The sequence below is a fragment of the Aquila chrysaetos genome (genome assembly GCF_900496995.4).
Source record: "Aquila chrysaetos chrysaetos chromosome W unlocalized genomic scaffold, bAquChr1.4 W_unloc_2, whole genome shotgun sequence".
In the NCBI taxonomy this organism is placed as follows: domain Eukaryota; kingdom Metazoa; phylum Chordata; class Aves; order Accipitriformes; family Accipitridae; genus Aquila; species Aquila chrysaetos.
This window is the reverse complement of record NW_024470322.1, coordinates 1,568,882-1,585,257: the sequence shown is the minus strand read 5'-3', so window position 1 is coordinate 1,585,257 and position 16,376 is coordinate 1,568,882. Positions and strand designations below refer to the sequence as shown.

The window sequence follows — 16,376 nt, the reverse complement described above, 5'->3', positions numbered from 1 at the left end:
CTAAGGTTCCCAATGATTTCAGTAACAGCAATGTTAGGCCAAAGGATGTGGTGCTTCAAAATCCCAATATATGAACTCAAAACTAAGTGTACAATTATTACAATAACACATTTAATAAGCTTTTTTACATTAGCAAATTACTAAATTACCATTTGCTTCCACAACTGAGAAATCAATATGCTTAGTTACATCAATGAATGCACAAAATACACATTTTTAAACATGAACCTTGGGTTTCTTGTTTTAACTATTTGGCTCTTTCCATTTATAACATTGCAGCACAAAATCAATACACCTTCTTGTCAATGGTCAACACAACTGCAGTGCAAAAATATAATCCCAATTTATGTGCATATTCAAAAAATTGGGAAGCCAGTGGAAATTAATGAGCTTTTAGGGAAAGAATTTCAGTATGCATTTTTGTATAAAATGCTTCATCACAACTGCATTGCAATATATTTTAAATCTACCATGCAAGTAGATTTTGCACATTTTTTCTTTCATATCTGCATGATGCATATTAAATATTGCAGAAGTCTTACAATATAGAACATATAGCTTCTATGAGTATCTTTTTGTTCTGTTATGAGTGAGAGTTTTAAACAGGGCAACGTAACTAAAATAATTATTGTATTTGTATGACTTGATGTTCATGGTGATAATGGAGTTTATTTTATTTATACAACAGTATAACACATCTTTTCATACCTAAAAACTGTTGATGATGCTGACTTTGGGCAATTATAGTTTGTTCAGCAGATGTGCCTGTCTGTTGACCACTTCCTGTGAAACCATCTGCAACTCCATCCACTTTCTGCACAGGCTTGTACCTACAAAATTATCAAATACAAAATTATTTGTTATGTTCACTGTTTTGTAAGTGCAATATCACACTCTCTTCTGCCTGATTTCTCTATCTCAATATACAGTTTTGCTAGTTCACACACAAGAAAAAAGTAACATCAGAATAATTGTAGTAGAGAAAGGTAGAACATTGGCAATGCATTATAAAAATCATAAAGCTGATATCACAGCACAACTACCAATTACTTGTGGAATTTAGTTTAAAAATATATCACTAAGACCTAAAGCTCATTTACACTAAACAGAAACACAATCTTTCCTTTTCCAAAGGACTTGCCTTCCCAGGAATCAAGTAGCTCAAAAATAAGGTTTAATCATCTTAAGAAGGGCCATGCATCTGTTTGGAGACAAAGGAATTTAAATAATTTTAAAATGTAACAAACTTCTCATGAGCTCAGAAGGTCTGAGAAGGCTACGTAGACTTAAACTAAGTAGCTGAACCAGGGGAGGTTCAGACTTGATATTACGAAGCATTTCTTTACAGAGAGAGTGGTCAAACACTAGACCAGGCTTCCTAGAGAGGTGGTCGATGCCCCATGCCTGTCAGTGTTTAAGAAGTATTTGGACAATGCCCTCAACAACATGCTTTAACTTTTGGTCAGCCCTGAAGTGGTCAGGCAGTTGGACTACATGATCATTGTAGGTCCCTTCTAACTGAACTGAACTGAACTGAACTATTCTGTTCTAAACTCTTCATCAGTCAAGTCACAAAAGATTTATAAAGAATAAAAAGGACAAAGAAACAAATAGGAATCCTGGTTTGGATGGTCAGATATTAAGACCATCACACTGACAGGCTGAAGATTCTGCCTGCCATTTCCAACACAACTGAAAATTAATTCTGCCCCAGCTCTTAGTGATAAGAACTCAGAAGCTTTGTCCTTCTGAAATAGCCTTGTAGCCAGAAGAAAACTAGAGAAACCTTGGTGCAGAATGCAATGCATGTGAACTGTCACTCAAGTCTGAAATTGCACTGCGCAGATTATAAAGCTTTGTATTAATTTTAGAAATGTCAACAAATTCCACTCTGAAAATGCTCCTCTTAAGAAGCAGCTGAGTCAGCTGTGAGCATGTTCTCAGTTTGATCTTATTAAACAGATAATAGGAATGCCCTATGTAACTACTTAGATTTTAGTTTATGAGAAAGCTCCCATAAGAAGCAAGCATCCAAGCTTCTGGTCATTCCAGACATATTTAACTATAGAATAACATCGGACATGGGATATACAAGAAATATTAGATTAAGATGATGACAGAAGTTTTTCTTTCCAAGTATTAACATTCCTAAAGTTATCATACTTTATGTTAATCGGGCCAAGAGGCCTTCTTCATTGAAAAGAAAGGCTTACACTGTTCTGGTTTGCTAAAAACAAACTCTAAGGGCTTTAGAAACATAAACCAAACTAAGCTCTAATAATGTATTAGGGTTTTTTCTTTCACTTTTATTCACCACAATATTTGGTTTTCATATTACCTTATTGTGGTGGGTTGACCCTGGCTGGAGGCCAGGTGCCCATCAAAGCCGCTCTGTCACTCCCCCTCCTCAAATGGACAGGGGAGAGAAAATATAACAAAGGGCTCGTGGGTCAAGATAAGGACAGGGAAAGATTACTTGCCAATTACCATCACAGACAAAACAGACTCAACTTGGGGAAAATTAACTTAATTTATTGCCAGTCAAACAGAGTAGGGTAATGAGAAATAAAACCAAATCTCAAAACACCTTCCCTCCACCCCTCCCTTCTTCCCAGGAACAGCTTCACTCCCTGATTCTCTACCTACCCTCCCGAGTGGCACAGGGGGACAGGGAATGGGGGTTACAATCAGTTCATCACACGTTGTCTCTGCTGCTTCATCCTCTTCAGGAACAGGACTCCTCACACTCTTCCCCTGCTCCAATGTGGGGTCCCTCCCACGGGAGACAGTCCTCCATGAATTTCTCCAACGTGGGTCCTTACCACGGGCTGCAGTTCTTCACGAACTGCTCCAGCGTGGGTGCCTTCCACAGTGTGCAGTCCTTCAGGAGCACAAGTCCTGCCAGAAAACCTGCTCCAACGTGGGCTCCTCTCTCCATGGGTCCACAGGTCCTGCCAGGAACCTGCTCCAGCACAGGCTTCCCACGGGGTCACAGCTTCCTTCGGGCATCCACCTGCTCTGGCGTGGGGTCCTCCACGGACTGCAGGTGGATATCTGCTCCACCGTGGACCTCCCTGGGCTGCAGGGGGACAGCCTGCCTCACCATGGTCTTCACCACGGGCTGCAGGGGAATCTCTGCTCTGGCGCCTGGATCACCTCCTCCCCCTCCTTCTTCACTGACCTTGGTGTCTGCAGAGTTGTTTCTCTTACATGTTCTCACTCCTCTCTCCGGCTGCCATTTCTGTGCCTGCCGCAACTTTTTTTCCCTTCTTAAATATGTTATCCCAGAGGCGCTACCACTATTGCTGATTGGCTCAGCCTTAGCCAGCAGCGGGTCTATCTTGGAGCTGGCTGGCATTGGCTCCATCGGACATAGGGGAAGCTTCCAGCAGCTTCTTACAGAAGCCACCCCTGTACCCCCCCCGCTACCAAAACCTTGCCACACAAAACCAATACACTTATTTTATTCTTAATCTTTTTTTGTGAGATCCATTTACTATTAAAAATCACACCTGTGTTTGGCCCAGAACTGATAGATAATTTCAGGGAACTACAGGCTGGTCAGCCTCACCTCCTGAGAAGGTGATGGAGCAGCTAATCCTGGGAACCATTTCCAAACACATGAAGGACAAGAAGGTGATTGGGAGTAGTCAGCATGGATCCACCAAAGAGAAGTCATGCTTGACCAACTTGATAAACTTTTACAATGAAATGACTGGCCTGGTAGATGAGGGGAGAAGCTGATGAAAAATGGGCTGGATTAGCAGACAGTGAGATGGATTGAGAACTGGCTGAATGGCTGTATTGGGTTTATGTGGCAAGGTTTTGGTAGCGGGGGGGACTTCAGGGGGCGCTTCTCAGAGGAGACATCAGAAGCTGCCCCTATGTCGGATAGAGCCAGCTCCAGCTGGCTCCCAGATGGACCCACTGCTGGCCAAAGCTGAGACAATCGGTGACATTTGTATCACCTCTGTGATAACGTATTTAAGAAAGGGTAAAAAAACTGCTGCACAACAGCAGCTGGGAGAGAGGAGTGAGAATACGTAAGAGAAACAACTCTGCAGACACCAAGGTCAGTGAAGAAGGAGGGGGAGGAGGTGCTCCAGGCACCAGAGCAGAGATTCCCCTGCAGCCTGTGATGAAGACCATGGTGAGGCAGGTGGTACCCAGGAAGTCCATGGAGATCCATGGTGGAGCAGTTATCCACCCTGCAGCACATGAGGAACTCGCACCAGAGCAGGTGGATGTGCCCTGAAGGAAGCTGCAGCCCATGAAGACCCCATGCTGGAGCAGGTTCCTGGCAGGAACTGCAGCCTGTGGAGAGGAACCGACACAGGAGCAGGTTTTCTGGCAGGACCTGTGACCTTGTGGAGGACCATGCTGGAGCAATCTGTTTCTGAAGGACTACACCCCATGGAAAGGACTCATGCTGGAGTAGTTCATGAAGAACTGCAGCCCGTGGGAAAGACCCACGTTGGAGAAGTTTGTGTAGGATTGTCTCCCATGGGTGGGACCCCACGCTGGAGCTGGAGAAGAGCATGAGGAAGGAGAGGCAGAGACAACGCATAATGAACTGACCGCAACCCCCATTCCTCGTCCCCCTGTGCCACTCGGGGGGAGGAGGTAGAAGAGTTGGGAGTGAAGTTGAGCCTGGGAAGAAGCGAGGGTTGGGAGGAAGGGTTTTTTTAGATTTGTTCTTATTTCTCATTATCCAGCTCTGTTTGATTGTCAATAAATTAAATTAATTTCCCTAAGTCGAGTCTGTTTTGCCTGTGACAGTAATTGGTGAGCGATCTCCCTGTTTTTATCTTGACCCATGAGCATTTCATCGTATTTTTCTCCCCGTGTCCTGCTGGTGGCCAGCCAAGGTCAACCCACCACGATGGCTGAGCCCAGAGGGTGGTGATCACTGGCAAAAAGTCTAGTGACTAGCAGTGTACCCCAGGGGTCAATACTGGGTCCAGTCCTTTTTAACATCTTCATTAATGATCTGGATGATGGGGCAGAGTGTACCCTCAGCAATTTTGCAGACAACACCATAACTGGGAGGAGTGGCTGATACTCCAGAGGGTTGTGCTGCTTCCAGAAAAGGACCTGGGGGTCCTTGTGGACAGCAAGTTGAACATGAGCCAGCACTGTGCCCTTTCTGCAAAGGCGGCCAATGGTATCCTTGGCTGCATTAGGCTAAGCATTGCCAACAAGTGGAGAGACATGATCCTTCCCCTCTACTCAGTACTGGTGAGGCCACACCTGGTGTACTGTGTCCAGTTCTGGGCTCCCCAGTACAAGACAGACATGGACATACTGGACAGAGTCCAGCAAAGGGCCACCAAGATGATTAAGGGACTGGAGCATCTCTCCTATGAGGAAAGGTTGAGAGAGTTGGGACTGTTTAGCCTGGAGAAGAGAAGGCTCAGGGGGGATCTCATCAATGTATATAAACACCTGAAGGGAAGGTGCAAAGAAGATGGAGCCAGGCTCTTTTCAGTGGTGTCCAGTGAAAGCAGAAGAGGCAATGGGCACAAGCTGAAACACAGGAGGTTCCCTCTGAACATCAGGAAACACTTTTTCACTGTGAGGGTGACTGAGCACTGTAGCAAATTTCCCAGGGAGGTGGTGGAGTCTCCCTCCTTGGAGATATTTGAAAGCTGTCTGGACACGATCCTGGTCAACTGGCTCTAGGTGGTCCTGCTTGAGCAGGGGGCGTTGGACAAAATGACCTCCAGAGGTCCCTTCCAACCTCAACCATTCTGTGATTTTTGTGATTCTGTGAATTCAATTATTTAAACATCCTGGCATTTCCTTCCCATAATCCATCTAGCAGCAGTATGTCAAAGGCAAACCAGCCTTCCATTTGGAAGTCTGAGCCATACAGCAGCTCCAGTTGAAAGGCAGGGCTATTACCTATATAGGTGAGGCAAGTCCCTACCTGTGCATTTCTTCTATTCCAGTACAAAGGTGCTTTAAATCTCTTGATCTGTGTCTGTTGTGATGAAGCTATTGTCTCAGCTGGGAGATGGGACTGTTAGCAACAGTCACCTGTAGTTTATGTTTACTATTTTTTTTTTTATTTCTTATTGGAACAGAGAAGTAGCACTCCCATAGCTCATGTCGACCACAACAGGGACTCAGCAACTAGCAGCACCACCTTTGAATTAGCTCTGTGATTGTTGCCACTCAACTGAAATTCATGCCTGAAATCTCAGACCCTGAATTCAGGCCCATGTCAAACACCGAACACAAGCATACCTCTAGCAGGTCTTTGGATATATTCATGTTTGTGGTGGGTTAGCCCTGGCTAACAGTGAAACTCCCACTGAGCCACTCACCCCCCACCCCGCCCCAGTGGGTCAGGTGGAGAAAATAGGAAGAACAGGAGCAAAAAAGACAAATATTAAAACACCCTCCCTCCTTTCCGAGGCTCAGCTTCATGCCTTCATTCCAGACTCCTCTTCTCCCCTCCTTGTTATTGCCACAGGTTACATGCAGTCCCTTCAGTGAAGCAACGAGCAGCTCAAGGAGGTGGGTGGGACGGTGTTATGGTCAATACATAACAGTATCTCTCTGCCACTCCTTCCTTCTCACACTTCTCCTCTGCTCCGGCATGGGTTTGCCATGGGCTGCAGTTCCTTCACGAAATATCCAACTACTCCAGCATGGTCTGTTCCACAAGCTGCTATGTGAATACTGGTTCTGGCGCCATGGAGCACCTCCTCCCACTCCTTCTTCTCTGACCTTGGTGTTCGTATTGCTGTTTCTCACTCTTTTTTTTCCCCTCCTCCCCTGAGTGTCTGGTGTTTTTTGCCCTGTCTTAAGTACATTTTCACAGAGGCACCACCAACTTTGTTGATTGGCTCAGCCCGGCACAGGGCAGCCCCTTACCCACTACCAAAACCTTGCTACATATACCAAGTACAATGTGACACAAGTAGGAAAGTTGCATGGCCTTTCAAATTAAGAAAGAATGAAGTGATCTGTAGCATAAATTCAGCCTACACTGTTTGTCAAGAAGCCAAGAACTAGAAGTGTCTATCCAATTACATGCGATTGATGGGGGGGGGGGGGGTAAAATTGATACAACTGAACAGAAAAAGCTAACATGGGTGACAGATGATTCTAAAGGACAAAAGATAAATAACATTTCCCAATTTGAGAAATCAGAAGGGAGAAGGAAACATTTGTGATTCTTAGATTCTCTTTGCTCTGAAAGTCTTCTTATAAGAGAATTATTGCACAGAAGTTAAAACTTTTTTTTAGTAGTTTTTAAATAAAATTAGAAACATTAATAAAAGTGGAAAATAAGAAAGTTTACTCCTAATGATTCAAACTAGAGTATTAAGTCCTTTATCTCATGTTAAAACATGCTAGAGTTCTGAATACTGTAAGATAAATTTTATACAAATATACACCAAACTTCTCAAATATATACTAAGCATGCTTCATAACTGTGGCAGAAGTCTTAGTTCAGAAATACACAGTGTTTAAAAAAATGCAATGCAGCTTAATGCACGTCCTGGTTTTGGCTGGGACAGAGTTAATTTCCTTTCTAGTAGCTGGTATAGTGTTATGTTTTGGGTTCAGTATGAGAAGAATGTTGATAACACACTGATGTTTTCAGTTGTTGCCAGGTAATGTTTAGACTAAAGTCAAGGATCTTTCAGCTTCTCATGCCCAGCCAACAAGAAGGCTGGAGGGGCACAAGAAGTTGGCACAGGACACAGCCAGGGCAGCTGACCCAAACTGGCCAACAGGATATTCCATACCATGTGATGTCATGTATAGTATATAAGCTGGGGGGAGTTGGCCTGGGGGGATTGCTGCTCAGGAACTAACTGGTCATCAGTCGGTGAGTGGCGAGCAATTGCATTGTGCATCACTTGTTTTGCATATTCCAATCCTTTTATTATTATTGTCTTTTTATTATTGTTATTATTATCGTTATTAGTTTCTTCTTTTCTGTTCTATTAATCTGTTCTTATCTCAACCCACGAGTTTTACTTTTTTTTTCTGATTCTCTCCCACATCCCACTGGGGGGGGGGGGAGTGAGTGAGGGGCTGCATGGTGCTTAGTTGCTGGCTGGGTTTAAACCACGACTGTTTGTTTGTTTGTTTGTTTTTTTCACATGTGGCTCTTTTATCTTGTCCCCCACCCCCCAAACCCTAACTTCTGAGGTCTAGTACATACATGAGAATCTTGATTTGCATTAAAATAAACAAACAAATATATGGATATTTTCAAGCTTTCCCCCATACACATTTCAGGGGAAAATCTGACCAAACTGTATCCTAAAAACTGCAAAATAAGGATATCAAAAGAAATAAAAAGTAAAGGTAAAAATTTTTGCATGCTAGAGAACAGCAAAATTGTATTAAACATACTAGAATAAGAAATACTGGTCATTTATATATATATTTAAACTTTTGTTTAAAATTACTATTATGATAAGCATATTCCAATGTGATAAAAATATTATCAAAACATTTACTATTGCTTTTAAAATGTCTAGGTTTCCATCAAAAAATTTTAAGTCAAAAACTTCAAAGTTAGTAGTTTTTACACAAAACATTGCATAGATAACAGTTGGTTCATGAATTCCTGTCCTGGGTTCTGCTGGGATAGAGTTAATTTTCACAAGAAGCTGGGAGGGGGCATAGCCAGGACAGCTGACCCTAACCAGCCAAGGGGATATTCGATACCATATGACATCATGCTCAGTGTATAAACTGGAAGGAGTTGGCCAGGGGGAGGAGGGATCGTGGCTCGGGAACGGGCTGAGCATCGGGTTCGGGGTGGTTAACAATTGCATTGTGCATCACTCGCTCTATACATTCTTTTATTAGTATTACTGTTATTATTACTTCTTCTCTCCTTGTGTTGTCCTACTAAACTGTCCTTATATCAATCCATGAAGTTTTACCTTTTTCTTCCGATTCTCCTCCCCATCCCACCATGGGGATGGACAAGTGAGCGAGCGGCCAGTAGTGCTTAGTTGCCGGCTGGGCTTAAACCATGACAGTTCCCAATTTTTTCAATGAAAATTTCTAATTTTTCTGTTGGATAAACACCTCTTTTCTGAAAAGTAAATTAGCATATCTGATTTTGCACAGAAAAGAGACAGTACTAAGTTTTTCACCTTGTAAATATCAGTCAGTCTAGCACCCTGCTCTCTGCATTTCATCTATTTAGAATAGAATCATTAGGTTTGGAAAAGACCTCTAAGATCATCAAGTCTAACCTGTAGGGAACACCGTTCGGAAGATCTCGCGATGTCACGGAAAGGTAGAAGGCTAGTCGTCGCCTCCCTATGACGTATCAGTGATCCCACCTGCTGTTGTTAGTATAAAAGGAATTAACTGCGCAATAAAGGACGGAGTTGGCACTCACACCATGTGTGTTATCTGTCTCTTCCCTGGTCCAGACCGATCAGTGATCTAATCGCGGCACCTTGATATGTAGCACTGCTACATAGTGGTGACCCCGACGTGATCGGCCGTACAGGCGACAATGGAGCTTGCGCAAGCGATTAAGGTGTTGAAAGCGTTAGCTGATGAGGTGGGTGCCCGCGGTTCGATTAGGAGGGGCCCCACGGGCGAATGCATCCAATGGATGCTGCGCCGGGGGGACATTGAGTTTCCTAGATAAGTTTTGAGCCCCCCAAATTGGGGAGAGATTCGGGAGTCCTTGCTCCGATCCGAGCGCGGAGCTGCTGAACGATCGCAGAGTTGGGGGAAGGTGGAGCAGGTGGTCGCGGCGGGACGGGAGGCTGAGGCGTGCTGGCTGGCGGTGCGAGCTGCTGCGTCTGCGGGTGCAGCGCCCTCGGGAGCAGCGGGGACAGCGCCCTCGGGGACAGCGGGGACAGCGCCCTCGGGGACAGCGGGTCGGACTCAGACGGAGCGGGCGGCCGTGGAGCGGGGCTCGCAGAGTGGTCCGTCTTTGATCGCGGACATGGGCACGGAGGGTGCGGCGGAGACGGAGGTTTTTCCTGCAGAGGCGGCACCAGCGGGACCTGATGCGCCCCCCCCCCCAGTATCCATGAGAGGAGTTGCGGCGGGTGGTTCGGCAGCTCATGGGGGAGGGACGATTTGCAACGCCTCAGGCACAGGCACAGGGCATACGCGGGCGTGACTTTACGGCACTTGCAACAACTGCCTTGGCCGCACTTGGGCGTCTCGCTGCCATGGATAGAGCGGACCCCCCTTGCGTGAAAGTTCCGTAGGGGATTGCCGAGAGGTTTACTGCCTTTTTAGATCGGCTTCAGCTTGCTGTGCAGGCGGCAAACCTCCCGGAGGCGGCTAAAGAGGCGATTGTGCTTGAATGTGCTAGGGCTCAAGCTAACCCACAGAGCGCAGCGCTTGTCTCTCATTTGCCAGCGGGTTCGTCCCTAGGTAACATGATACGCCATGTACTGGAGAGAGAGCAGCAACAAGAAACACGCCCGGTAGTGGCAGCCTTACAACAAGTTTTACAAGCGGCTGCAGGCGCTTGTCACCGATGTGGGGGTAGAGGCCATATAGCGAGGGATTGCGCAACCAAACCCGGAGTATCGGACCAGGAGAAGGGGGCGGGCAAACTCCGCTGTTGGAAATGTGGCAAGCTCGGGCACAGAGCTCGGGAATGCCGCGCCGAGACCCGGCAGGGAGCTCCGGGGTCTACAAAACAACGGGGACCGATGTCGGGAAATGGTACGGGGGGGGGCATGGGGGCCGGGCCCTCCCCTTCAGTTTTTGCACAGGGCCCAACAACAACAACAACAACCCCGAATCAACCGGTGCTGCCGTGGAACTAACCACTGCAGGGGAGGGGCATGATCAAGGCAATGTGAGGACGATTCCTACAGTTCCTCCTACTGCCCAAATAGCATTAACCATGGGCATGAAAACCCGTCCAGAAACGGTGATCGTTCTGGAGGTGGGATCACCCCTTTCTCCACCCCGCATTACTCTGCTAGCCCTGTTGGACACAGGGGCAGATGTTACCGTAATTCCAGTTCATGCCTGGCCCCCAGAGTGGCCCACCGCAGTACACGGCCAATTGATGGGGGTGGGGGGAGCACAGGAATCGAGGGTGAGTACGTCCTCAGTGAAAATCACTCTTGCCCAGCCCACGACTGCTGCCGACTCTGACAGAGTGGCATGGTGCAATCCAATGGTGGCAACGGTCCCAACAGCCATTCTTGGGCGCTGTTGCCTACATCTTTGGGGGTGTCACCTTTCCACGGATTTTTAATGCAGGCCACTGCCGTCTGCCGTCCTTTGAAGCTCACTTGGCTTACGGACAAGCCGGTGTGGGTGGAGCAGTGGCCGATGACTGAGGAGAAGCGGGCGGCAGTGGTAGAACTGGTGCGAAGAGAACTGCAAATGGACCATCTTGAACCTTCCACCAGTCCCTGGAACACTCCTGTATTTGTTATAAAAAAGAAATCAGGGGCGTGGCGGCTCCTCCATGACTTGCGAGCAGTCAATGCCTGCTTGCAGGACATGGGGCCTTTACAGTCAGGACTACCCTCTCCGGCCATCGTACCGAAAGGACAGGGTGTCATTGTGATCGATATAAAAGATTGTTTTTTCAGTATTCCCTTGTACCCAGGAGATCGCGAAAGGTTTGCCTTTTCAATCCCAGAGCGAAACCATCAAGCGCCCGTGCAGCGGTATCAGTGGAAAGTGCTCCCTCAAGGTATGAAAAATTCGCCGACTCTCTGTCAAATCGCGGTAGGCAAGGCCTTACGGTCCCTACGAGAGGGCAACCCGGAAGCCACCATTATTCATTACATGGATGACATTCTGCTATCCCACCGAGACGACTCTGTATTGCAACATCTCTATGATCAAACGGTCCAGCAACTAAGTGAATATGGGCTACACATATCCCCCAACAAAACACAAATAGGACCTTCTGTTAGTTATCTAGGCACCCAGTTAACCCCCCGTACAATTACCGCTCAGAGTTTCACAGTCCCTGACCAAGTGTACACCTTACATGATGCCCAAAAGTTAGTGGGCAAACTGTTGTGGCTAAGGAACTTTGTTCCAATTGCTGAGGATGAACTGAATCTGTTATACCAACTACTCCGGGGAGGCGAACCTTTGCAGGCACCACGTGTGTTGCAACCAGCGCAGCGTGCGTTGCTAGAAAACATAGCCCAACGGGCTCAGCAATGGGGCCTGCAAAGGTTTCAACCCACACGCCCAGTTGTTGCACGACTCTTTGTGGCCAGGCAAAGTTGCCATGGTGTATTGATACAGCCTGCGGAAAGCCCGGAGTGGCCTTTTGCGTGGCTGCATCAGGGCAAAGTGCACACAGCCATCATCAGTTGGCCACTGTTAGTAGCTGCCATGATTCTGCGTTGCCGGAGGGCTTGTCAACATTTTATCGGTAAAGACCCAGACCGCATTGTCTTACCCTGCTCCCTAACGCAATGGGATTTAGTTTACCCGCAAGTCTCTGTTTTACAGGGTGCGTTGGCAGACTTTGCCGGGACAGTAGCAGGACATGAGGTCCATCCCTGTGGGGAGGTCTTACATGCCTTACCCATCCTCCCAGCACAGCAATTGGCTAAACACCCTAATGACGGCCGCACAATCTTTACTGATGCGTCTTCCAAGACTAGTAAGGCCGTCTGTGTTTGGAAGGAGGATGGGGCATGGCATCAAATAGCATATACTGAACCCAGTCGTTCCGTGCAGTTTTTGGAAGCTAAAGCAGTAACCATGGCATTGTTACGTTGGCCAACTGAGCCCTTGAATGTAGTCATGGATTCACTGTATGTGTATAAACTCTTGGTTGCAGGAGAATGGGCCCTAGCCTCTTCTACAGAGATAGCCGGTATGCTGTTAAACGCCTTACAGTTGCGCAGTGCACCTGTTTTCCCTATTCATGTTACCAGTCATTCTGGTCTTCCAGGATCGCTAGCCGAAGGGAACAGCCGCGCTGACCACGCGGCACGAGCACTGTTAGCTGCTGTTGGTAAGGATAACGGCACGCCAGCCAGAGCACGTGCAATAACGTTACACCGCCTCTTGCATTGCGGTCCCCGAGGTTTGACAGCACTAACGGGTATTTCTCGTGCCGAAGCTAGAGAGATTGTTGCGGCTTGTCCCCATTGTAGCCAAGGACCTCTTTGGGAAGCCGGGGTCAACCCTCGTGGTTTACAACCAAATCAGATCTGGCAAACAGATATTACGGAGTACGCTCCCTTTAAGCCACTACAGTATTTGCATGTTACCGTAGACACCTATAGTAAATATATTCTCGCTACAGCACACAGGAAGCAGAATAGCTTGGTGGTTGTACAACACTGGCGTGCTTGCATAGCCCAACTGGGGATTCCACAGCAGATCAAGACGGATAATGGTACAGCGTATACTGCAGAAAAGGTGAAACGGTTTTGTGCAACCTGGGGTATAGCCCTTGTACATGGCATTCCTTATAACAGCACAGGCCAGGCCATTGTAGGACGAGCACATTGAACCTTAAAAACCCTCCTAGATCGTCTTAGGGAGGGGGACCAGGCGGAGCCATCCTGCTTACGGGATAATTCACCTGTTCTCCGTGCACAGCGTCTCCTGTTAACTGCGTTAACTTCATTAAATCAGACAATTCGGGGGGACCTGGACCAGACGACGGCGCAACGACATTTTACGACTACGGAGGAGAAAGGCCCCTACCCACTGGTCCGTGTGCGTGATCCCCAGACACGCCAATGGGACGGACCGTTTGAGCTGCGTTGCCTCGGGCGGGGGTACGCCTGTGTACAGACACCTGAAGGGCTACTGAAATGGGTCCCTAGTCGTATGATTCGTCCTGTCCTAACCTCATAGTGTTTTGAGTGTTTTTTCTTTACAGATTACTGTTATCCTTTCCTGGCTTGTGACTCCTTGGGTCTCTGCTACGAACTTCTGACACTACGCCACTTAATGAATAAGACAGCAGAACTTCGGAGACAATAAGGAGCTGCAAGACCTTTATAGCAATTACGAACACTATCATTTTGGCTTGGAGTACTTAACTGTGGGATGGGGGCTTACGAGTTGGTTTATATCTCTGTTAAAACTCAGGGTTTCTTTTATTCTTCTACATTTTCTCAGGTATAATATTGCTCTTACTGTATTCGATTGATTCTATTCATATATCTTGTAGGTCACCTTAGCCAACATAACAGGTCAAGATTCTCTGTGCACTGCAACCACATCACAAAGCCCGTGAACCAATAGACAGGATGGCTATGACTCGTGCAGCACGTCTGGCCAGCGACCGCATGTGCCATAGGCTCCCTATGTTTCAACTGAGGCAAATTTTAGCACCCGCTGGCCACGTGTGCTGAAATCTGTTCCTCTGCAAATGTACAAATACCGGGATTTTCCGAAGAGCATCGGGCTGGTGTACAGCAAGGCCATCGTTGCCTCTGTGGGGACGCCCACGTAAAGCTGGCACCTACCGATTGCTGGGCTGAGTTCGCGGATGGTGGTGACTAGATCTGCTAATACTCTTCTAATAGAAAAAGGGAGGGGGAATTGTTGTGGGAACATATTTAGCTAACGGTCACAAGAGCATTCCAGACGCCTTTAGAAGGCCTTGAACAGAATAAACAAGAAGACAAAAATAAGAAAGATACCAATTAGAAAAACACAGGTGCATATTCCACGATAAAGAGAACTTGGCACAAACAACCTCAATTTGGCAGTTTATCTTGACCAATTAGACTGAGATAAGTCTCGTATGTTTAGTTAGTATGACCAATTATATTTTATGTTTATGCGCGTGTGCAGTGTTGATGCAGCCAATCATTGAGTGCAACTGGACGCGTGGACAGTGCATGAATAGTGTGTGTAACCAATGGGAGCTAGTTGGACATGAGGAGGGGGAGATGTAGGGAACACCGTTCGGAAGATCTCGCGATGTCACGGAAAGGTAGAAGGCTAGTCGTCGCCTCCCTATGACGTATCAGTGATCCCACCTGCTGTTGTTAGTATAAAAGGAATTAACTGCGCAATAAAGGACGGAGTTGGCACTCACACCATGTGTGTTATCTGTCTCTTCCCTGGTCCAGACCGATCAGTGATCTAATCGCGGCACCTTGATATGTAGCACTGCTACACTAACCACCAACCCAACACCACCATGCCCACTAAACCATGTCCTGAAGTGCCACGTCTACGCGGTTTTTTAACACCTCCAGGGATGGTGACTCAACCACTTCCCTGGGCAGCCTGTTCCAATGCCTGACAACCCTTTCAGTAAAGAAATTTTTTCTAATATCCAATCTAAACCTCCCCTGCTGCAACTTGAGGCCATTTCCTCTCATCCTATCACTAGCTACTTGATAGAAGAGACCAACACGCACCTCACTACAACCCCCTTTCAGGTAGTTGTAGAGAGCTATAAGGTTTCCCCTCAGCCTCCTTTTCTCCAGACTAAACAACCCCAGTTCCCTCAGCCACTCCTCATAAGACTTGTGCTCCAGGCCCCTCACCAGCTTCGTTGCCCTTCTCTGGACACGCTCCAGCACCTCAATGTCTTTCCTGTAGTGAGGGGTCCAAAACTGAACACAGTACTCGAGGTGCGGCCTCACCAGTGCCGAGTACAGGGGAACAATCACTTCCCTGCTCCTGCTGGCCACACTATTTCTGATGCAGGCCAGGATGCCGTTGGCCGCCTTGGCCACCTGGGCACACTGCTGGCTCATATTCAGCTGGCTGTCAACCAGCACCCCCAGGTCTTTTTCTGCCAGGCAACTTTTCAGCCACTCTTCCCCAAGCCTGTAGCGCTGCATGGGGTTGTTGTGACTGAAGTGCAGGACCCGGCACTTGGCCTTGTTGAACCTCATACAATTGACCTCAGCCCATCGATCCAGCCTGTCCAGATCCCTCTGTAGAGCCTTCCTACCCTCGAGCAGATCAACCCTCCCTCCCAACTTGGTGTCATCTGCAAACTGACTGAGGGTGCACTCAATCCCCTCGTCCAGATCATTGATAAAGATATTAAAGAGAACTGGCCCCAAAACTGAGCCCTGGGGAACACCACTTGTGACCCGCCACCAACTGGATTTAACTCCATTCACCACAACCCTCTGGGCTTGTCCATCCAGCCAGTTTTTTACCCAGCGAAGAGTACACTTGTCTAAGCCATGAGCCGCTGGCTTCTCAAGGAGTATGCTGTGAAAGACAGTGTCAAAGGCCACAGCCTTTCCCTCATCCACTAGGCAGGTCATCTGGTCATAGAAGGAGATCAGGTTGGTCAAGCAGGACCTGCCTTTCATGAACCCATGCTGGCTGGGCCTGATCCCTTGGTTGTCCTGCACATGCCGTGTGAGTGCACTCAAGATGAACCGCTCCATAATCTTCCCCAGTACCGAGGTCAGGCTGACAGGCCTGTAGTT

At 47.4% G+C, this 16,376-nt stretch overlaps 1 protein-coding gene across 9 annotated transcripts in view; it reads right to left on the bottom strand.

Moving 5' to 3' along the window:
* Window positions 1-16,376, bottom strand: part of LOC121232949 (transcription factor RFX3-like) — a 175,664-nt gene that overhangs the window by 32,194 nt on the left and 127,094 nt on the right. For all 9 annotated transcript variants that reach the window (XM_041121486.1, XM_041121485.1, XM_041121484.1 and 6 more), the window contains one exon: window positions 709-830. In XM_041121486.1, the coding sequence (XP_040977420.1) occupies window positions 709-830 (122 nt within the window). The remainder of the gene's footprint in view (window positions 1-708; window positions 831-16,376) is intronic.